General features: G+C 31.5%; 3 protein-coding genes across 4 annotated transcripts; 2 read left to right on the plus strand and 1 right to left on the minus strand.

Annotated features, from left to right (window-relative positions):
- Positions 1-3,658: 3,658 nt before the first annotated feature.
- Positions 3,659-11,943, plus strand: LOC132270641 (lipid droplet phospholipase 1-like). 2 transcript variants are annotated; one of them, XM_059771821.1, is made up of 10 exons: positions 3,659-4,043; positions 5,025-5,092; positions 5,960-6,030; positions 6,167-6,409; positions 7,316-7,479; positions 7,578-7,633; positions 7,877-7,929; positions 8,013-8,133; positions 9,348-9,445; positions 11,473-11,943. In XM_059771821.1, exons 1-10 carry the CDS (start codon positions 3,886-3,888, stop codon positions 11,542-11,544), a joined length of 1,104 nt encoding a protein of 367 aa, XP_059627804.1. In that variant the 5' UTR covers positions 3,659-3,885; the 3' UTR covers positions 11,545-11,943. The 2 variants fall into 2 exon arrangements, with proteins under 2 accessions (XP_059627804.1, XP_059627805.1); XM_059771822.1 differs by lacking the exon at positions 5,025-5,092 and having other exon boundaries at positions 3,893-4,043.
- Positions 11,944-13,200: 1,257 nt separating this feature from the next.
- LOC132270642 (ethylene-responsive transcription factor ERF107-like) lies at positions 13,201-14,350 on the minus strand. Its single transcript, XM_059771823.1, has one exon. It carries the CDS (start codon positions 14,210-14,212, stop codon positions 13,514-13,516), a length of 699 nt encoding a protein of 232 aa, XP_059627806.1. The 5' UTR covers positions 14,213-14,350; the 3' UTR covers positions 13,201-13,513.
- Positions 14,351-21,679: 7,329 nt separating this feature from the next.
- LOC132270643 (ethylene-responsive transcription factor 2-like) lies at positions 21,680-22,678 on the plus strand. Its single transcript, XM_059771824.1, has one exon. The coding sequence runs from the start codon at positions 21,791-21,793 to the stop codon at positions 22,520-22,522; it is 732 nt and encodes a 243-aa protein (XP_059627807.1). The 5' UTR covers positions 21,680-21,790; the 3' UTR covers positions 22,523-22,678.
- Positions 22,679-24,682: the final 2,004 nt, after the last annotated feature.

Consider the following 24,682-nt stretch of genomic DNA (forward strand, 5'->3'; position numbering starts at 1 on the left):
TGGTGTTATTTTAAACTTTAACTCAAATAGACATCATTATTATTCTTGTTTATTTTAAAATACATCCTTTTTTTTTTTTTCTTCTTATTTTTCAGTTTTTCGTGGTCCTTATCTTTTTAGTTTTTTATTTATGATTGTATCATTTTTTTTTCCTTTTCATTTTCACATCAAGTTTTCTGATACTCAAATATAAAAATTTGATTTATACAAAATCTATAACAAAAATTATAATATATATATTTTTTAATTTTTCAATACTTTGCAATTTTTTTTAAAAAATTTCTCTCCTTATTTTTGTTTCTGATAATGAGATAGATCATTAGTTTTTTATTTATTATTATAGTAAATTTTTTATAAAATTTCTCTCCTTATTTTTTTCTTTTGGGAGTCAGATACCCTGTATTGAAATTTTAATTGTAAACAAAGATATTAAATTAAGATAAAATCTAAAAAAAAGATAATCACTTTCTAAATAGTTAATTACGTATTTCAAGAGTTCGTACATAGATTCAATGTGATAATTTGATATACATTCTGATTAAAATTTTAATGGACAATAAAAATACTAGATTAAAATAAAATTTAAAAAAACAAACAACTACTTTTTAAATAATTAGTTACTTTGTATTTTAATATGAGTCCCATTTATTTGACACGTAAATAATCATACAGACTCAATAAAATAATAAATTTTTATTTATCGGACTTAAATAACAGGACTCAATGGAAAAACAAAAATCAATCACACCTCATTTGTTAAATTTATTCTAGTTTCCAGAAACATTTTTAACTAACAGTCAAAATCCAAAAGTCTATGCTATGCCAGAAGCCGTGCTCTCAATCATTGTCATTATCACAAAACCACGTGTAAGGCCATCAAATTTTCCATCTTAAAGTCTTTTGTCACAACCCGAACCATAGGTGAAACATCACGTCAATGAAATTAGCAATAATGCTACTATTACCTGCTGATGCATATAAATCTTCGTACAATCCGTTCTTTCTGTTCACACGTGTACAGCGTCAAATAAAACTCGCGGGTGATTGTGTATGTATATATAATCCGTTCTTCTGTGTATAATATGTTATATGTCACGTAAAATTCGTGTTCCTTTGTTAAATTGAATTGGACAATCCGTAAAATGTGTGAATGTTTGTACATTATGCAAAGTCATATACTTGTAATGTTTGATTAGATGTATGTGTAATGTTTGTAAACAGTTAAATGTCACACACACTTGTACCTTACATGTGAGACAACACTCGTGTTGTACTAAATTTTTTATTTAAATATCTCACACAAAATTTTTGTCTAAGGTTTTTGTTGATTTTTTTTTTTTTTTGCCCCAGACTTATAAAGATGAGTAAATAAAACAATCTAACAATTTAAATTTCAAAATAAATTGCCATCAAGTTTGTAAATTTTTTAAAACAATAACGTATATTATAATTTATTGAATGGTTAGTTTTATATTTCAAAATTGGTTTCATGATCACAGCCATACTTTGGATATTTAATAGCTGAATTTTTGTAAATTTTTTAAAACTAGTAAAAGACACTTGGTCAAAACTTAAAAGTTAATTTATAATAAAAAAATTCTTTTATAAATAACTAATTAGCAATTTGTCTTAAATAGTTGATATTTAATATTTATAAAGTCATTATAAATATATATTTATAAGAGTTCAGTTTTATTATTTATTTTATTAATAAATTTTATAAACAAAAATCAAGTACAATTAATAATAAAATAATTGTGATCCAAAACTGAAATAAATAATAATCAATCGAAATAATGTACCTTTTATACATAAAAAATTAGCTGTGATCCAAAACTAAACTAAATAATAATCAAACAGAAATAATATAGCTTTTATATGTAAAAAATAAACTAAACAATAATTAAGCATAAATAAAATAGCTTTTATATGGGTGGACAAAATTAATTGTACTTGTAGAATATAAACTAAATTTATTAAGTTGCTAATAAATTAAAATTTTAAAGAAAAGAATCAATTTACTGAATTTTTTTAATTTATGTCAAGTTTCTAATCAATTATTAAAAAAATTGAAAACAGAGAAAATGATTTGAAAAAAATCATAACAAATAAAATGTAACATACTAATTTTTTATTTATTTGTTTTAAATCCCAACTTTGTATGGAATAAACCTAATTAAAAATCCTAACTTTGCACGTATAATTTTTTATTCTTCTCTCTTGTGATTCTTCTTTCTCTTTATTTTTCTTCAGCTACAAACCCTATAAGTAAAACAATAGCAACTCTATAAGCAAAACTTGGAAAATGATTCGAAAATAAGATCAATTAAAAATTTCAAGTTACGTAACAATATAAAATACTTTCGTGATACTTCTGAAAAAATAAATCACAATGCAAACTAAATTTCCAATATCAACCGGACATTAAACAAAGAATAAAAAACAAAATACTTTCATGGTGCTTCCGATAAAATAAAAATAAAAACAAAAGAAGAAAAACATAATCCTAATGAACTTACCAATGAGGAGGCAACCGCCTTCAGATAGAAAAATATGAACACCAATTACGAAGAGAAAAAGAGCAGATGTAGTAGAGGTAAAATATAGAATAAAAAATAAATAAAATACTTTTATAATACTTTTGAAAAAAAAAATCACAATGCAAATTAAATTTACAAGATCAAGCATTGTTGTCACCAACCAAACATAAAACATACAATAAAAATTAAAATAATTTCATGATGCTTCTAAAAAAAATAAAACATCAATTACAAAGAGAAAATTGACATGTATAGTAAAAAAAAACCAATTTCTTAGAAGAATTTTTACCAAACATGTATTATTTTATAATCTACAATACCTGTATTATCATTTCTATATACAATTAAAATTATTAAGTTTTAATCTATATATTTTTTTTTGAAACACATTTTTACATATAATGTTATATTTAATTGGTAACTTGTTTTAGTTTTGAAAAATTTGGAGTATAATATGATTTATTTTAATTGGTAACTTATTTTATTTTATTTTATTTTTTAAAATTTGTTTGTTAATACTATAATCTAGTTTACATTAAGGTAAAGATTAATTTTCAATTTAACAATTACCTATTTTATTTTAATTGATAACTAGTTTTATTATTTGGTAAATTATTTTATTAAATAATTACCTATTTTATTTTAATTGGCAACTTGTTTTAATTGTTTTAGCCTTGAATTTTGAGTATACCGACTTTATTTTAATTGGTATCTTGTTTTAGTTTTAAAGAGTTTTTAGTGTAATTTGTAATTTTTAATTGATAACTTATTTTATTATTATTATTTTTTAATGATGATTTGAAATTCTTGACACCCCTTTTACTTATAATAATAATATAAATATGAGAAAATTCAATTAAATTATTTAATATATATTTTTTAATTAAGTGGTTAGCTCTACTCATGAGAGATTCACTTAAAAATATTTAGTCTATATTTCATTAAAAAGTTCACTCTAGAGTTTCACTGAACTAGTTGTCACGGACTTGGCGTTCAAACCCCTTAAATGTACAAATTTTCAAACTTATTTATTTATTATTTTTTGACAGAAACTTATTTATTTATTGGCAGAAACTTATTTATTGAATTACTCGTATTTGACTACATAATAAATAACTAAAACGGATAGAGTATTAGCCACTATAATTTACTCCCTTTTTTCTGAATTGGTACACCTTCATTCTCGGCTCTCTCAATCCGTCACAAGCGATTCTCAGAATCGTTTTTGGTTCCTAAAATTCTCTCTCTACTCTTCTATTTTTGGAGAACAGACGATCGATACAATCTTTCATTGCTCGATTGCTTCGTTTGTAATTCTTTTTCAATTCTCAGTTGTTGCGTGCCAATGCAGAGCGAACTACGGTTGATGGAAAACGCTAAAATGGAGAACGGCGTGTGTTCTTCGGAATCGGTTAATGGAGGTGAAGATGTGTGGAGCTGTGAAGAATCTAATGCTTCTTCAGCTGATCATCTAGTTGTCATGGTCCATGGAATACTTGGAAGGTAATATATATATATATATATATATATATATATATATATGTTATTTTATTGTGAAATTCTTTTTATGAATCTTTGATTTGATGAATTTTGCTATAATTTTTTGAATTGGATAAGTTGAATTTATGAATGCCAATTGATGAACTTTTATATTTACATAACCTTTTTGTTTTATATTTCTCAGAACTTACAGTGGAGTTCGGGCCAAATTAAATGATTTAGCTTTAGCTTATCCTTACAGGGTGTAATTTCATTTTATTTTCTTTAAATTGCATTGATATCTTAGAAAGTGTGTCATGTTGGGAAGTTTAGGACATTTGTTCTAATGTTTTCATTTTTAGGGATAAATACTTGGTATTTTGGGTTTTATTGATATTGTAGAGTGTACCATCATGGGAACTTTATTTATTACTCGTTTATTGATGAATTTTTGCTTCCTATGAATTACAAATATTTCAGAAAGTGACAAATTTTATCTTCCTGACCATACATTCAGGAGCTTCCGAGCTTGTTCAATGCTCTAAGGATGTGTTTGTGTGTTCTTTGCAATGGTTCCAATATCATGAATGGAGAGTATAAAGAAAACAATTCTAATTTACTGATAGGCACAGATTTTTTTTTTGCTAGTTGATAGTCACACACACCCAAATCGTCTTTCATTAGTAGAAATAGTGTTTTCTTGAAATTACAGTTTTGAGTCTTGGTTTTGAGTTTATATTGTGATAAAATTTTCACGATATAAGAAAAAAAATAAAATAAAAGGGTGGCGCGCAACTAACTTTTTGGCTAAAGCATAAAAATTTGCTATGGTAATTTTCCTTGTCATGAGCTTCAAAGGAAATATATAGGCATTTGAATATCTTCCTGCAAGACATAATGTTTTCAGGGACTGAAATGCTTCTGCTGTATTTGTTTTCCTCCATTTCTATTGGAAATATTCTTCCTGTCGTATATTTTTTTAATTGCACGGTACCATTGTTGCAGTGACACAGATTGGAAGTTTGGAGCTGAGCAATTTGTCAAAATGCTCCCTGATAAAGTAATTGTTCATCGTAAGAAGCATCTCTTTGTGCAAGATGTTTTCACAATGTGGTCTTCCCTATTACGATTGTTCTTTCTTTTTCTCTTATTTCCGTCTTTGCATTATTTGATTGCTTATTCGAAGCATTTGATTACAGGATTATTTATTGTTCTTTGTCCTAGTTTATATTTTCTATTAGGCCACTGCATTGTACTGATTTCCATGTTCTACTTTTTTTTTTTGTGTGTAATTTTCACTTTTTTTTTTTTTTTTATCTTAACTTGGATCAAATTATTCCACTATATTTTGATTGTTATCTTTAAACTGTTGATTCTTTGCAAAGGCAGCATCATTTTAGATGTGAGAGTATTAAGAGTAATTAATTTCTGTCATTTAACCTGGAAGAGGAAAATAGTGTTAATTTTTTTCAGTAAAATTGTGTGAAGGCATGTTGTCAAATCATCCCTGCTGAATCATGTGCAAAAACCAACCATCTCTCTCCCTCTCTCTCTCTCTCTTCCTGGTGTGAATCAAGTCTGCCATAGTGAAGGTCATGCATGCATTGTAATAGTGCCTGCACTATCATATCATCCTAAAGTTAAATAACTTCTATGATCACTGTTGTAATTATTTCTTAATCTTCCCTAACAAAAAGGGGTGCTTTCAATTTAATTGATTTTTTTTAACATAGAAATTTATTTATTTGATCAAATCTTCAAAGGCTTTTCCTCTCATATGTCCTTCAGCAATCTTTATATCCTGAAATGTTTTAATACAAGTGGTCAATTTGAAAATATTTCTAATTTGATGCTACTAGTTGAAAAGGATGCAAGCATCTCGATTGGGATGAATGATTTTTTTGCATCATCTCACTCATGTTCGTTGACTTGTATTGCAGGTAGTGAGCGAAATGTTGCTAAGCGGACATTAGATGGTGTGGATGTAATGGGTGAGCGATTGGCGGAGGAGGTTGTTTTCTCCTTTTTGCTATTCATTTTGCATCATGGTTCAACCTTATCTCTTGACATTGAGTTATAAATATGCTTGAATTTTCTGAACAAGATGCATCTATTTGCAATTTGGAATTAACATAATATGACGACAGGTCCTTGAAGTTATTAAACGGAAGCCAAGTGTACGTAAGATTTCTTTTGTTGCACATTCTGTTGGAGGATTAGTGGCAAGATATGCCATTGGGAGATTGTGCAGACCTCCTAGAATGGAAAATCCAAAGGATTTATTGGTTAATGCCTGTGAAGAGGAATCAAAAGGAACAATTGGTGGTTTGGAAGCAATGAACTTCATTACTGTTGCTACACCTCATCTTGGTTCGAGGGGTAATAAGCAGGTATTTCCTTTTATTCCTTCCACACCCATCAAGAATTTCAAATTATATTGAAGATTGAACTTCTCGTATCTTATAAATTGATGAAGTTGATAATGTGAAATATTAATAACTGTTTGTGATTTAGGAAAAGAAAGGTACTGTTCTCATTGCAGGACGGTGTATTTAGTTAGTCGTGGTTGGGAAGTAGATGATATCATTATCAGGTCAGATTAAAATTTGTTGACTTTCTGTTGGCTGATAAGGTGATCAGGATGTCTAGGGAGTTGGATCACAGGATGCATGTGATCTGCCTGATATTTATTGTTAATGAATTAATGGAGAACATTTTAGAATTACAATGTATTAGTATTTAGTGTCATATTTGGCGATTTCAGTGTCAAAAAACTTTTAATAGAGTTGTAATTTTCTATTCGGTTGCGTCCCATGAGTTTGATGAAGATCAAAGAAGATTCGTAGACATTTTGTAACCACTCAACGATTTATGTGGTTGTGGTAGTTGATTAAAAATAAAATTGAAGCATTTTTGCAAAGGAGATCTATCCATCCCTCCTTCCAAGTTTGTGTTTAATAACTGAGGATTTTATTATTATTATTATTTTTAATCTGGCAAAACACAACCCATCACACAACCAAGGAAACAAATTTGCAGAAGCTACATCAAGCATCCAAGAAGGAAAAGAACAGGAAAAGTCAAAGCAAATGCGTCCTTCCAGAGCCTTCTTCCCCACCAAATGAGCCACCCCATTTGCACCACGCAAGACCCATGAACACATATACTGACATGAAATGATCTCTTTTCCTTTACCAGAAGTGATTCCTCTTATACGGATAGGGTACTTTTTTATTTTGATTGGCATGCACCATGTTACATTGAGTTGTATTAGTTAGTCTTAGGTTCATTTGCAGGTACCATTTCTTTTTGGCTTAAATGCCTTAGAGAAAGCTGCTGGTCTAGTTATTCATTGGATATTTAGGAGAACAGGCCGGCACCTTTTTCTTACTGATGAAGATGAAGGAAAACCTCCATTGCTCAGACGCATGGTGGAAGATCACAGTGAATACTATTTCATGTATGTCACTAAGCCCATAGATCCTGGGTTTCTTTAGATATTTTCATTAGTATATCTAATATCTAGTTGCTAATACAATCCCCAACTCATTGGTGCAGGTCTGCATTACGATCATTTAAGCGCCGAGTGTTATATTCAAATGTAGGCTATGACCGTATCCAATTTACATTGTTGCTGCAGTTCTTGTTTTATATTTTTTTCCATCCTCTCTCTCCCTCTATACATGTGTGTGTATCTATCTATATGTCTATCTGTTCCCTCACCATTTCTTGGACTGTGCTTTAGAAACACAGATCCAAAGCCAACTAAGCACAAGGAGAACTGGTGCAGCTGTTATTTTATCTAAACTTATGACAATTAAAATATAACTTGTTTTCCATTATAAATCACTCTTTAGATATCGTGGGCTGGAGGACATCATCAATAAGACGCAATAATGAACTGCCAAAGGTACTATCTTCAGCTTGCATAATGTGGCTGTGCTTTAAGTCTGGTTGCAATTTAATGATCAAAAAATATATATATTTTTTTAGTGGGAAGATTCTCTAAATGAAAAATATCCGCATATTGTATATCAAGAGCACTGCAAGGCGTATGATCCTGAGCAGCATGAGCCAATTTTATTGGAAAATGATGATTCAGACCAGCTAGAAGGTTAGCAACTTTAATTTATGCTTCAGAAGAATAACTGTGCTGGTAACCTAAGTTTGTTTTTGCTTGTTATTACTGCCATTAGGGGATTGCTAATGCCTGGGTCCTCTATTGCCTCATCAACAAACAGAGCAACTTACATTTGAACCAGCCGTCCAACATTGAATGCCTCATTACTTAGTTTAAAAGTTCTGAAAATTAATTTTCGGCCGATAACTACTCTTGTGCATGCTAAACCATTTTTATGGTGCCATATGATAATTTCCCAACAGGTAACACTGCCCACCGTGACAGGGTCAGCTTCAGAGAAGGATGCTTTCTATCCCAACCCTTACCTGTTTTGAGTGGGGGGAGAGGTTCTGTAATAGAATACATGATCTGGATTATGCAACATCCGGAAAACCATTTAACTTGTGAAAAAATGTTAGAATCTGGGGGTTTTCTTGTCCCCTTTGAAAATAAAAGAAAAGGCGGAGAGGTTCTGTAATAGAATATGTTATCTGAATTATGCAACAGCCAAAAAACCATTTAACTTCTGAGATTATGTTAGAATCTGGGGGATTTCTTGTTCCCTTTGACAATAGAAGAAAAGGCTAGCTTCATACGTATGGCGAAGGAATTCTTGGGTCCTGGTATTCCCCATATGTTTACATTTGGCATCACCTTTTTCATGTTCAGATAGTTCCATATAACATGATCCAGTGTAAAATGTCAAAATTTGCAAATATATATATTCTAAGACAGATTTATGACTGCACTCTATTTTTCAATTTAATGAAATTAAATGCCACAATAACTCCTAATTTTCAGTGCAATATGAAGGATGAAAAATTGACATTTTGTTTATCATGTAGGCCAAGAACTTCACATATTCTATTTCACGGTACCTGAATTTTTTGGGTGGTTTTTTTATTATAAAATCTGCTATGTTTGATCCTAAATTATTACTATGGAAAACGAGGGAGAAAAGAGTAACCATCTCTCAGGTGTTACTAATGTGTTTCAGGATGGTCAAAATTAGGGTATTTGTTGTCACCAAATCGTCAGCTCAAGCTTTTATTCCCTCTGCTAATGGATCCTTATCGACTGTTTTTGATGAGATCAACTTGGATAATTACCATACAAACTTGAAATTATAATTAAATACTGCTTTATTTTTTCCTTCTCTTTATGGGTTTCTCATTGTTAAGAAATTGTTGTTTGGACTTGTAATTCAGAGGAACTGGTGACTGGCCTATCTCGTGTCTCATGGGAAAAAATAGATGTTAGCTTTCACAGTAGCATACTGAAGTTTGCTGCTCACAGTGTTATTCAGGTAGCTCTCTCTCTCTGCCTCTGTACTAGAAAACACACACACACATGCATATATATATATATATATATATATATATATATATATATATATATATCTGTTTGCATACCATGCCTGTTATCTTGCTGTTCATGTTCCTGGAAACAAAGTTTATGTATATATTTAAAAGGTTCCTTTGTTGTAGTTGTAGCGGAAATCATTTTTAGCAGAATATAATGCAGTGAAGAATTTTCATTAATTGGTCATCTTCTCAAGTCATGTCTCGCTTTCACTGATTTGATGTAATTTTCTCTCAAATTTTTGTGAGAATATATTTACCATTGTTTTCCTTCGTGTGAGAATGCATTGGTTCTGCAATGATTGCACCACAGGTGTATCTCTACCTGGATTTTGGTTGCTTCTTTTGTATATGTGTAATTTCTCTTTCACTAGAGGGATCCCCTGTGGACACTGCACCCTCCCTGATCAACCTCTCTAATAGCTATCTCTCACTGCCCCTCCAGAAGGGAATTTTCCATTTGTTGCTGTTTGTAGTTGGTCCTATTACGAATTTGCCGAGTAAATGTTTTCCATAGAAACAAAGTATACGATGTAAGACAATCAAATTAAGAAGAGTAAGCTGTTAAAGAAATAGGCCCATCAATGTATATCAAACTTTCACGTTCTTTACCAAGTTAGACAACCGTTCAGTCCAAAAGTTCAAGCTGTTAAGGAATGGGTCTAATAGTATATATCAAGCTTTCACACCCCTCGCACATGTGGCACACGTGGGGAGACAGACAGACAGTAAGGATAGAGTATATATAGGCAGAGAGAAGGGGGCTTTGGTATAATGTTAAACAACTATTTTCCAAAATCCTAAGCTAACAAATGCATTCAAGTTTCTTCATTTGCATATGTTTTTCATTCGCTGTTTATTCGCACTTTATTCAGTTTGTCTGGCTGACTTTTCACATGCTACGTGTAGTTTGCATGTAAAGGATGCAAAGAGCTTTATGTATATTGTTAGGGTAATTCCTAAACAGCTTAATGTTTTGGGTAATTGGTTGTCTAATAGGTTTGCCTACTTCTTTTTTGGGTCAAATGGTAGGCAAAGAAAATTGCATGGTTTACTTATTGGTTGTTATGGAAACTGAAATCCTTGGCTTCTGGCAATTTTCCCTGTTTAACAATCAAGTCAATTTGGAGTTTAATACTGCTTTTAGAAAATTGTAATTATATAGTATTTTTTTTAAATCTAATCAACTCTATGCTTGTTTGAGCATATTGAATCTTATTTATTTATTTTAATGAAATTGCTGCATGATCTGTGTTTTTAACATTTGGGAATTTTTGCTGGTACATAGATAATTTAAAAGAAATACTCCGTAGATGTTAGTGAGCAAATCACATGAATACATGATCTTGCAAATATTTAGATATTTTTGGGAATATGAAACCTCCTTCAAAGTTCATTATGTATTTTGAGACTCCCACGTGTTTTTAAACCAATATTGATATCTTGGAATAGCTAGCAAGATGGATGCCATTGTATGTAACGTGTATTGATGTTGATTAGCAATATTATTAGATTGTTGCATATTATGTGATGAAAAGGACCTGCACTACCTGCATATTTTCTCTGAAAAGCAGCATCCCAGAATTAGAAGAAATGAAAATGGAAAAGACAAAACACCAAGCTGCTGATTCCATTTGTCATCTAATAACAACAAAGCATTAATTTTTTGCTCCCAACAGAATGCATTATGAGTTCCTAAAACTGTTTCACAATTGTCCTTGATACCAAACAATGCTTAAACTTATTCTTCCATGATTTTAGCATGAAGGCATTTTTTTTTTAGAAAGTCATTAATACAAAAGTTTATCTCCCATATTTGGTTCAGAAATAAACACCTGCTTTTTGGCAGTATTCTGCATGTAGCTTTCATACAGCATGTTGATATTCTCTATATATATATTTTTTGTCCTTTTACATTTTCGTTTTTTAATTGGATAGAGGAGATCTGAACTCCAGCTTAACATCTTTATAGGTCAAATACAGCTACATGCATTCAGATGGTGCAGATGTTATACAACATATGATTGATCATTTTATTGTTTAGAATCTTATCAACTTTGGATGGTGATTGGTGCCACATCGCGTGCCGGGACCTTAATCTTCATTTTGTGGAGCATTAAATTGTAGGAGTTAGGTGCAGTTTGAAAGCTGACAGGTCTGTCAATGTTGCTTAATGCCTTGAAATCCTATAGTTAAAAAACAACTATAGGAATATTATTTATTCATTAGATGTTGTAATGTAAATGAGCACACACTATCTATCAATACATGTAATGCATTCTAATATGCCCTTATGCTTAGCAGCACCAAATTGGTTTTTTGGATTTGGGATTGGAGAAAATTTAGTTCAAATTTTGTATTGAATTTTTTCCAATTTCAAATTCAATGTGCTGATTCGGTATTTTCTTCCGTAATATTTCAGTTGCTTGTAGAAGGAAAACGTTACCGTGAAAAAAATCCAAAATTCCCTATTGTTGTATAAAATAGATCAAGTGTTGTTTTCCTATTGAAATGCTGTATGGTGTTTGACTAGGAAAGCAGAGCAGTTTAGAAGTTACCGTTAGCAATTTGTAGCAAACCTAATGAGCCACACGCATCTTGCCTGTATATGCATGATCATTCATGGTATATACTGAGAGAATTGGCACCATATATGGTGAATGACCAGAAATTCTTAAGACACATGGGGATTATATATGTATACATGTAAGCACTTATATGTATATGTATATGTATGAGAGAGAATCCGATGATTTGTGGTTTCCTCATCAACTTGCCTCATATTTCTTTCAGTAGCAGCTGTAGCTTACTATGAAATGTTGTACGTAGAGTTGAAGATATTGAGATGATGTTTTTAGCAAGTGGGTTCAATTAAGGTCCCCCATGCAACTGGAGAAACATGTCTCCTGTCTCTTTTGGGGATCGACATCTATGTGTGTATGATGGCCAGATACAACCTTTTACAATGTTCCTGTGACAGTGTGGGCCACAAATTTATTCGTGGCAGCTCAATGAGGTGGGACCATGCTTCTAACTACAACTATATATATCTTTGCAAGTCTGCTGAGCTGTAACATTATATTATGTTTATCTTATCTGCTCCGTGCTGTATATCATTTGTTTATTTATTTATTTTTGTCTAAAAAAGTTGGAACAATTTTATGCACTCACAATACAATATTGTCAGCCACAAAAATGAAAATTAATTAATATATAGTTTGTTTATTTATTTATTTTTGGTACAATTTTATGCACACTCACAATACAATATTGTCAGCCACAAAAATAAAAATTAATTATTATATAGTTTGTTTATTTATTTATTTTTGTCTAAAAAAGTTGGAACAATTTTATGCACACTCACAATACAATATTGTCAGCCACAAAAATAAAAATTAATTAATATATAGTTAAAGATGTTACATAGGTAGGAGATGCAAAGATTCGAAACTGAATATTCTAATTTAAGTTCGAAACTGAATACTCTAATTTAGGTATGATTAGATAACAATCAAGTCTATGACGCTATCATTGTGTTGAAAGCTATCAAACAAGTTTGCATGTAAAATATCGTGAGGGGCCATTTGCTCAATTTGGATGACTTGGATTTTGTATAAATTCAACCACACTAACACAGGTGACATTGGGTGATTGCCTATGCCCATTTTATTTATTTATTTTATTTTAAAAGTTAGATTCATTAATAAAAGCAATTAAGCAACTTCATTGAACTCAAAAGTCACAATATTGTTTTTATGTACAATACAACAGGCTTGATAATATATATATACCGAAAACATTTTTTCCCGGTACAAATAAATATCGAAAACTTTACACACTAATAAATATTCACCCTAAATATTTCGGATTATACTTCCCTTAATTTGGGCCCCTGGTAGTAGTGCAAGCAATAGTATCCATATTTAACTGCCAATCATTTAACACCTGCCTAGATCAAAGATAGCGGCGACGGTGTAGGTGACGTTAAGTACGCCGTCACCATCACCCACGATTCAGGTTACTCCGATGTCTACTCTCCGCTTCTTCCGGCCAGTGTTCACCGGTGGGTCAGACTCCCCGGCGTCCAGCGGAAAGTTCAGTATCGCTTTGCTTCCCCTCATCTTGAACGCCGCACAGTCGTACGCTCTCGCTGCATCAACATCTGTGTCGAACGTCCCTAGCCAGACCCGAGAGCCCTTCCGGTTCGGATCTCGGATCTCCGCCGCAAATTTCCCCCACGGCCGCCTCCGAACTCCTCTGTACTGCCTCATCATCGGTGCGGCCGATTCCGACGATACCCGGCTCGACCCGTCGTATTGCGAATCGGGTTTACCCTGTTCCGGCGGAGACGTCTGTAACAGCGAGAATTTGCGGACATCGAAGTTCGTGCTTTGATCCGAAATGAAAGGTTCGGGTTTCGGCGTAGTTAAGTCGATGGTTCGGGGCGTCGTTTCGGTTTCCGTGAAATCTGATGTTGCCATCTCGTTGTCTGAATTGTATGATCCAGTGTGTTTCGGGTCAGAAACGTTGGAGTTGGAATCGGACTCGGAGGGCGAAGGGCCCGATTTTTCGGAGGAGTTAACGGGTTTGAAGTAGGAGGAGGAGGTGCAAAGAGGGAGGCTGTTGATGAATGATTCTGTGGAGTTGAAGTCTCCTAGAAGGTGTCGGCGTATGAGTTCTAAAGCTGAGGACTCATCTGGTGTCGTCATCATTTATATATATATATATATATATATATATATTATAGAGAGAGAAAGAGGGAGAGGAGAGAGTTGAAATGGGAGTAGTGTGGATGCGCACGGAATTGAGTTTGGGGACTATACTAGTTAGTATATATATACTCGTATATATGTGTGTGTATGTATGTATGTATGTATGAAAATATGTATACATATGATATGAGTTTTGTAGCTGGAACAAAGGAGCAGACTCGCACACTCTCACCTTATCCTTTTGTCATTAATAGGGTCGCATTGCAAATTCTTAGATTAACATAATTGACACCGTGAGTTTAGTGTTGAAGCTATGTTAGTTGTGTTTGGAGATTCCATATATCTTTGCCAGGTAAGATCACTTTCAGTGGCTTTTGTCCTACTTGACTTTTAAACAATCTATCCTTCCAATTTATGGTTGCAATAATCTTAACAATAATAGTTCATGTCAATAACCATATAATTGTGTTGCACATGTCCACTGACTTGTCTATCTTTTTTTTTTCTTTCTTTTTTTGGAAGGTAAAAACATTGTTGTCTAATAATGTACAAAGTCAATAGCGGATTCTATTACATTATGCTCACCTAGTTGAGTGGGGCACTCAAATTTTGATGTTATCTTGTGGTTAAAGATTGTTTGAAAGGTTAGGGCCATGGATAATTAGACGTTCCCAGAAATCGGGAGTTATCTTGAATCTCACCCAAAAAAAAAAAAAAAAAAAAAAAAAAAAAATGTAGAGAAATTTAATTTTATATTAATAAAGTGAATAAATATTTCAGTTATCTTGGTTCATGTTTTTATAATAAATAAAACTTTATAACTGTAAAAGAAACTAATAGCAAAGAATAAATTAATTACTAAATATAAAAATAAAATAAAATATAATAAAGCAGTGTACATCACTAAACAGTTTAAACTCCTTCAGTGTAAGAAGAAATAAATGGTAGTGGATAAGATCATTAAACAAAATGCCAAACCGTGTGCTAACAGAGCCACAATAACAGCTAACAGAAAATGAGACACCAGGCCTTTGCGTTTTAATGAAACGAATGAATAAACGGTCGACATGCAATGCAAGTTGTGTGTGACGTGTGCGGAAAATGCGTGGGACCCAAGATGGTTAAATGACAGACATTTTTGCTGCAACTTGTTCAATTTCAACATCGTATGCATTCAACCAAACAAGCAACTCAATTATGATGTAAGCATGCTGATTCTACTACGTAGTAATTCAATTAACCATCTCTCATGGTATTAACATTGTACCCGTGTTGTGTGGTTTTTTTTTTTTTTTTTTGGGGTTTGACTTTAAAATAGTATTATTACGTGTATCCGTCCTATAATATATATATCATTTATATTAATAGTGTGATTCGAAAATAAAACCTTAAAATTAAATTTTTTAAATTTTTGCAAACACCGTCGTGTCCCTATAATCCATTATTAGGTGTTGTTTGGTGTGATGATTAAAAATGTTTATAAAGATGGATCAGAGGCACAGAACTTTTTGGGTACAAATAACATTAGTAGAAAATAGGACTTTCTCCAATACTGTCCTTTCACCTTGGGCGATTATCCCTTTTGCAATAAACATGTTTCTTAATGATTGAATTGGAATTTAAAAGGCTAAAAAATTATAGACATCAATATTTTTTTTCATTGACCATTAACGAAAAAGGGGTATGTATTATTTACACATGAAATCTCAAAGGAGATAAATGTAATTTGACAAATAATGAGGAGGTCAGCGTTCTTTTTCCTTTCTATTTTCTCTCTACAAGTTTTAAAACCTTGATCTATGATTTGAGAGTTCAGACCCAACTTCACTAAGACAAAGATAGACCAATAATTAGTGTAATGTTGATACTGGCATAATAAAGAGTAATACTAAAATTTAATATATATATATATATATATTTAAGATGCGTATCACAAAAAATTGCGCATCATATAATAACATCTTATACATTTTGATAGAACAAAAGAATATTTCAAAAATTATGATATTGTTGAGTTTCTTTTAATTTTCATATACTTCATCCATACATTTCAATTCTACCTATTGAATTTCACTTTAAAATTTAAGTGTATTGATCAAGTAGTCCATTTTTAAATCATGTAAAAATTTGTGAGACCCCTAATGTGATAGACCTCCTTTAATTCATATGGTTTTCAAAGTTTAATACAAGGCACTTTCACAATTTGTAACTGGAATATTCTAAAATTCCATCAATAATAAATCACCAAAATAACAAACCAAGAAAGAGACGGTAGTATTATGGCTTGGGATATTTTGAGAGAGTTCAAATTCATATCTCAAGTGTGTGTGTGTGTGAGAGAGAGAGAGAGAGAGAGATCCAGAGAGAGAGAGAGTGAGGGAAAGGAGGGAGTGTGGTAATTATTAGGAGAAATTATTATATAATAACCAACAATAATTAGTTGATACTTGATACATAAATTAATTTGTTAATTTTATTTATTTATTTTTTTTACTCGTTCATTATTTTTTTAGATCATGTGATAATTTTTCTTAATTGGGGGATGATGGGTGCCCACAAAATGATGGTGTATGATCCGTGAAATTTTGTACTCTCTGGATATGGGGATATGGACATGGCCCATGGTCCTTATCCTCCACCAAAGCTCCAGCAAGGGCACTTCCATCAGCAATTAATTTCATATTTTTATCTTCTACATATAATAAAAGAAAAAGAAAAAGAAAAAGAAATAAAGAACACACATCTTATTATACAAACTCAATATTAAAAATTATATAATAAAAATCCTATCGATAATGATGTTATTTGTATTCTTGTATTACAAAACTTAAAATTGAACACACACGTCTCATTTATGAAAAAAGAAAAAAAAATGTCAACTTAAAATTGAACACACACGTGTTATTTATTTATTTTTTTTCTTAGTTAGTACTCACACACACATGCCTCCACTAAGGTTCGAATTCCTGACCTTTCTTTGAGAAATAAGAACTTGGTACCGTTAGGTCATTGGTCTGTTGATAAAAAAATAAAAAAAAATAAAAAAAAAATTTGAACACACACAAACAAATATGAAAAAAGAAAAAAAATATGAACACACACAAAAAAAAAAAAAAAAAAAATGAACGCATATGAAAAAAGAAGAAAGAAAATACCAAAAATATATATATATATACGTGTTTGTGTGTTCATATGAACACACACAAAAAAAAAAAAAAAAAAAAAAAAAAAAAAATAGGAACACAAAATATGTTTGTGTGTTCATATGACAAACACAAAATATGAACACAAACAAATATGAAAAAAGAAAACAAATATGAACACACAAAAAATATGAACACACAAACAAAAATGAAAAAAAATATGAACACATACAAACAAACACAAACAAACAAACAAAAATGAACACACATGAAAAAAGAAAAAAAAAATATGAACACAAAAAAATATATATATATGTTTGTGTGAACACACAAAAAAAATATATATATGAACAAATATATATATATATATATATATGAACACAAACAAATATGAAAAAAATAAAAAAAAATGTTATTTGTATTGAACACTCACAAACAAATATGTTATTTGTATTTTCTAACTTAGGGCTGCTATCCTATTATTCCTATATAGGGCGTTGCCTACCTGGGTAATCTAACTTTTTATTGATTTTGAATTTTTTCAAGCAAAATTCAATATATATTCTTACAAAAAATGACAAAAAAATTAGGTGGTTGAAGGTTGAAACAGAAACTTAGCTTTCTACAAATTGAAAATAAATAAAGACGTACCAACCTGTATAAATGGACTTTGAGGCAACTGTAAGTAGCAACTTGCAAATGTCACACTCATCAACTTGTCTCTTAATTGCATGCCTTTCCATGCTGATGGCTTCTCATTAATTTTTCTAAATTTTAATTTTGCTGCCTTTTCTTTTCATTAGGGGATGAATCAGACCACCTAACTTTTTATGTACCTGGATTTTGATTTTGCTTCAGAACTAATCTGTTAGGACTAATTTTATCTGCAGATATTTAATTAATTTATTATATCTGTAGATATTTAATTAAATTTTTCACTATTTGGATTAGATCGATGATGATAATGATGGAGTTAATATCTCAAGATTTTTCAATACTTGGAGCAGTGTGTGGACGGATTTGTAATTTAGATATGTTTTTTTGGGCATTGAAAAGTATGCAAGTGATTGTAATTTAGATATTTTTTTTGGGCATTGAAAAGTATGTAAGTGATTGTAATTTAGATATGTTTTTTTGGGCATTGAAAAGTATGAAAGTGAAATTTCAGTCAAATTGGCTTTCAAAATGGACAGTCACTTCATAGAAGGATAAGCTTCTTAATTTAACAATCATATTTGAATGATTAGGCTTAATAACTTACACGGATGTTGGTTAGTGTCGTGATTAAACTATGAATGGTAATAGTAGTCATTTTGTGCGGATAATGTCGAAAGATAGGTCAATTTCTCCATTAATAAGGGGTAAGTAGTGTCGGAAGATAGGTCATATTCTCGATTAGCAAGGAGCAAGTAGTGTCTGGAAGCTAGTCCTGTCGGAATACTATAGCACATGAAGAAAATTTATAAGAGAGAATTATTGTAAATGATTTTACTTGTATTATATGCATTTAATTAAGCATGTGTTTCACAATTATAATAATTACACTACATGTTGTATAATTTGAACACTATTTATTCGAAAAATATAAGCAACTAGAGAGTGTGTGACTTGAATTTTTTTTACTAAATCTACCGACGATGTTGGTTGACAATTGTGTCCCTTTTCTCACTAAAATTGAAATTTATCGAAGGCTTTTGGTCAGTTTTTATAAATTATAGAGGGGCTCTGATGTAGAAATCTATTGCCTCGTCGACAAAGTGGCTTTAATTGATTGCAGAGAAGCTATATCTATTATGCGTATATCTATCTATCGATATATATATATATATATATATATATATATATATATAGATATAGATATTTAAAATATCCAAGTGGAGTGCGTGTATATAAGCCAAGAACTTGAGTCATAATATTTCTGCAGAATGAGATTGAGAAAACTTCAAAGCTCGTGTTTGAAAATTTGCTGCGCTTTGAATAGATATTGCCTTTTGCCTCAATATAGTGTCGTTTGTTATGTTGATAATGTAAAATTAATAATTTTTTTGGTAAATGGTGCAAAGTTAATATTTCTGTAAAATTAAACACAAAATAGTGCAGTTTGTTATGTTGATGATGTAAAATTAATAAATTTTTGGTAAATGATGTATAATTAATATTTGTGTAAAATTAAACAAAAAATCATATTCTTTTCACATATTTGTAATGCATTAATTAAGCATAATTAAAAGAGCGGTGCTACATGCGATTCAGTCGCCCACGTGTTAGCAACTTATTTTTATTTTTTTGACAACCATGTTGACCTAATTTTACAAAATGTCAATTTTACATGTTGACCTGTTGATTGCTGACCATATATATATTTATATATTTGACAGATATGTTGATCTAATTTTATGAAATGACAATTTTGGCCCACCTTGTATAAAATGCAATATAATATATTACTACTATTATAATATAAGGGTATTATTAATTTTTCACACTCAAAATCACTTTTTGACCTTGTGGAAGTAGTTTGAAGGAAGTCAAAACAATAAACATTGAATGATCTACTCGTGTGTAATTTGCCCAAATTTCAAAAGAGGTCAGTATAATTTAACTTTTAAAATATCATTTTTCAAAGTATTTGATTGCTCAATATTTATGCACTAAAAAAAGAAGGAATTAAAAAAGAGGCTTTTAGCTAGATCGATTTTCTTAAAATTAAGTTTAAAGATATAAAATTGAAATGGAAGGAAATTAGTTTAAATTTTATATTCAAATTTAAACTATTTATTATTATTATTACGTCATGGATTTAGTACTGTAAACACAATACAATAGTCTTTGTGGAGGAAACCAATATAATAATGCAACTCACATTGGCCTCCACCAAGTCACCACTATCCGTGCTCTAACCCCCCTTTCAAGCAAAACACACAGACACACAGTACACAGAGTGTGCTGTGTGAGCACATCGGTTGATGCCCCTTGCTAGTTGCTAAGCACTACTAGGTAGCAAAGCTTCTCTTTGATTAGAAAAATGGATAGATATGGAGGGATGCTTGAAACGGACGGCAAAGCATCATCATCATTAATCCAGCTCCGACATTATTATAATAATATCACCACAAAAGGATGCTTCTCACCGAAACTGCTTTTGTGTATGCTTTGTCATTCCAATTATAATACTCGTAGGGTTGTTGTCATTTGTGCATCTTCCAATTGAAACGTTTTTTTTTATTATTTCTTTTAAATATAAGAAGGAAAAAAAAAACTCCAACACAAACCTCAATTTAATAATTATGATGCACAAAGATGGCTGTCATATGTGCAATTTTCAATGGAAACGTTTTTAATTATTTTCATTTAAAAATCCAAAACAAATCGAAATTTAATTATGTTATGATGCACAAAGACAAATGTAAAATTTTATAATCGTATATCTAGAGTGATTAAATGCAAACATAGTGCGTAATTAATATCATATTTCGGTTCATATCACACATTACGAAAATATTTCACGTTATTAGTTATTAAGAAAAAAATACATTAAATCGTCATGGGAAAATAAATAAATAAATATATATATATATATTCTCTTTATATATTAATAAAATATTATTACCTTCGTTCCTTCTAAAATTAATTAAAAAATTCAATATTATTCTCCTCATATGAGCTTTAAAATAAAAGTCCAACCAAACAGACTCAAGCTTAACATACCTTAAATCCCTAATATTAATCCCATTGACCATTCCTAAATACACCATTGTCTAAATAGTCCCACGACAATATCATTTTCCGCTCTTCTCTCACGATGTTGCCCCATCGGCAACAAAAATTATTGCATAAATGAATAAAATGAGTCAATGGCTTTGACGTAAATTGAAGCAAGCAGTTTACTTTCAAGCAACAACCCTTCTTTCCTTTAAAATTTGAAATCTATTGATTTTAATCTCGTAATATAGTTAAAAAGTATTTTTATTTTTGCACTTATCTCCATCTTCGATCATGATTTAGCTCAATTCTTAATTATTTATTATTATTAGTAGGATAACATTCTTGTGTTATTTATTAATTAATTAATAATATAGGACTCATGTGAGTGTGCGTCTCGTGGGCATTGCGCATTAATAAAGTAAAAAAAATGATATTTTTGCGAGTTACTTTTTTGGGCACGTGATGGAAATACAGGTCTCCTGCTTGCCCACTTGCCCTCATGAACTTTCAAGGAAACCCCTTAACACTATTATTACCAAACAATAACAAAATTACAATACTGACCCAAAGTGCATGAATCTATTCACACCTATTTACTATAAAAACCCCTCCAATTCCTTCTCACCTGAAACAATTAATTCCTCTTAACTCTCTCTCATCACTTCTTCAAACTTCTCACTCCAAAATTTCGAAAACCCCATTTCTTCAAGTCCCAATTTATTACACTACCATGTACCAGTACCAACATGGCAGTTTTCCGGCGACAAATTTCGGGGAATTGCCGGTGTATCACCGGAGCTCGAGCTTCAGTAGTCTCATCCAATGCTTGTCAACAGATACTTGGGGAGACTTACCGTTAAAAGTCGACGACTCGGAAGACATGGTTATATACGGCCTTTTACGTGACGCCGTCAGTGATGGATGGACGCCGTTTAATTTAATGGCGACGGGCGTTAAGCCTGAGCCGGAAGATGAGTCCGCGGAGCTGCCTACGACTCCGAGTACGGCTACGCCTACGCCTGAATTGGAGGCTCCCGTGGTGGCGCCGCCCAAGAGGAGGAATTTCAGGGGGGTGAGGCAAAGGCCGTGGGGGAAGTTCGCGGCGGAGATAAGGGACCCGGCGAAGAACGGCGCTAGGGTTTGGCTCGGGACGTACGAGACGGCGGAGGAAGCCGCGCTGGCTTATGATAAAGCGGCTTTTAGGATGCGTGGCTCGCGTGCTTTGCTGAATTTTCCACACCGAGTCGGCTCGAACGAGCCTGATCCGGTTAGAGTCACGGCTAAACGGAGGTTAGCAGAGCCGACTTCGTCGCCGTCTTCGGACAGTGGCTCGCAGAAGCGGATAAAGAATGGAGAAGTGGATGAACAAGCCGAATTTGAAATGAAGGACGAATCGAGTGTGTTTCAAATTGGCTGTCAAATAAGAGAATTGCCAGTTGGCGAGCAATTACTGGTTAGCTAGTAGGATGATAGTTTGTGTTCGACTGTATTGTAAAAAAGGGCTTGCTTTATGTGAAGGGTGTTGTTTGGTAACTATGAAATGAAACAATACCATAATGTGATATGTTAATTGTGAAAACGGCCACTAATTATTCAAAGGATAATGTTTAATTACTAATTGGTGACTGGTGATTAGCTTAGTCTAATAATAAAATAATATATCATATTTGATAATAAAATAATTTATACCTAAAAACATTATATATGTTTATTTAATGATTAATCCGAAAAAGCATACAAACCTCCTATTTGCTTTCTCACGTGGTTAAGGGGGGGGGTGTTTGGTTGTCAATTTTGTGATTGGGGAGGGAGAGTGAAAATGCTGGGGACAATGAAGTAATTCCAACTTAGTATTAAAAAAGAATGTGGATTATAATCATATTCAGGTTTGATCAATGATGCATCATCAATATTTTAATATTGAAATATAAGAGTAAAAAAATCAGACAATATGTGTGTGTGTGTTGGGGTAGAGGGGGGGGGGAATCACATAAACTCTTATACTATCTTTTTTGTTTAAAAAAATCCCACTAAAATTTAACACTCTCTTAAATGACAAAACTCATCATTTTACTTCTAAACTCGTAATTGTGAAATGATAAATTTAACTTTATTATTTAATATTAAATTAAAACTTAAAAATTATTTTTAAAATGACAAATTTACCCTTTCATTATTAACAAAGTGGCGCCGTTTGTACTAGCAGTTTCCTTATATATATAGATTTGTAACATTAATTTTTATTGGCTCCACCTTTAGATAAAGAGCCAATAAAATATTTTTGGAAAGTCCTATAGTTATATAAAATTTAAAACAAAAAATACTAAAAAAAGAAGCTTCATTGCTTCTTCTCCGATTTGAAGATCAACCTAGAAGATCCTGGAGATTCTGATTCATATCTGGCCTGATCTTGTTTTCCATACAATCAACCATATCTCATATATATATATATATATATTGGCAATTATGTCCTAATGGGTCATCATATAAACTCTCCAAAATCATCCACAACCCCTCATTCCAAGTCTCCTATTGTTCGTTCTCTGTTGGGTCGTGTTTGGTTGATTCATTATTATTTTCAATGGGCTATGTTGCCAGTGATGCACAGTTCCATGTTCTAGCAGTTGATGATAGCTTGATAGACAGAAAATTGATTGAGACTGACGGTGTCGGCGGCTTTAGTCTTGGTGGCCAGTTTCGCCGCCCGCACCATGAATCAATAAGCAGAAGAGGAGTGAGAGAGTGGGAGGAGAGTGAGCCAGCTGTTCCAGAGAGAGAATAGGAAGAATAAGATGGGTATTTTTGTAATTTCATAATAATAAATATTAATTTTTAATTTAAAATTAAATTATAAAATTAATTTTATCTAATGAACTGATCGGTCATAGGCGTGTGGTAACTTGATAATATTTCTTTAGTTTAGGGAACTTTTAAATTTTAGTGAATTTTTTTTGAACGAAAATGAGATAGTACAGTGGGTATGTGATATTTTTTTCCATATATATATATATATATATATATATATATATAAATTTAAAAATAAACATTATGTCACGCGGTGATAAAACGGTGATGAGGGGATTCCTATTCACCGCTCCATATTCATGTATTGTCTAACCGAATGATGAGCTGAAATCCATTCGAACCACATACTTACAAGGGAAGAGTTCGATTTTGGGGCTCTTAATAATTTTTCTTCGGAAATGTATATATTTATATATTTGACTTTACTTCAACGTGGACTTAAAACTACCTAATGATTCTCATCCTTTCACCCACTATAAACTTTAATGGCGCCTATTGCATCTTGGATGAAATCATCTAGGTATAGGTTTGTTTTTGACTGGAAGTAAAAATAGTGTTTATACTTTATAGTGTGCTTAATATTATTTCAAAACTTATTTAGTTATGTAAATTTGTTGCAAAATTTTTTAAAGCAAAAATATAAAAACATATTTGATAAAAAATGTTGCAAATTTAAAAAATTTAATAGCTAGTTAAAAATTTGCTACCATACAAAAGTAAACAAAAATATTATTTTTATGTTTCATTTAAATTATATTGTATATAATTCTATATCTACTTATGGTAAGTAGATAGGTGAAGATGGTTACGGTAAATC

The sequence above is a fragment of the Cornus florida genome, unplaced genomic scaffold (assembly GCF_030987335.1).
Source record: "Cornus florida cultivar Cherokee Brave unplaced genomic scaffold, ASM3098733v1 CherokeeBrave_3.0.0_Hap2_Chr08, whole genome shotgun sequence".
Classification (NCBI taxonomy): Eukaryota; Viridiplantae; Streptophyta; class Magnoliopsida; order Cornales; family Cornaceae; genus Cornus; species Cornus florida.

Bases quoted from the DNA above. Each gene is read 5' to 3' on its own strand.
- LOC132270642 (XM_059771823.1), bottom strand. From the start codon at position 14,212: ATGATGACGACACCAGATGAGTCCTCAGCTTTAGAACTCATACGCCGA.
- LOC132270641 (XM_059771821.1), top strand. From the start codon at position 3,886: ATGCAGAGCGAACTACGGTTGATGGAAAACGCTAAAATGGAGAACGGC. The intron at 4,044-5,024 runs GTAATATATATA...CCATTGTTGCAG, and splicing joins GTCCATGGAATACTTGGAAG to TGACACAGATTGGAAGTTTG. The intron at 6,410-7,315 runs GTATTTCCTTTT...GTTCATTTGCAG, and splicing joins GTTCGAGGGGTAATAAGCAG to GTACCATTTCTTTTTGGCTT.
- LOC132270643 (XM_059771824.1), top strand. From the start codon at position 21,791: ATGTACCAGTACCAACATGGCAGTTTTCCGGCGACAAATTTCGGGGAA.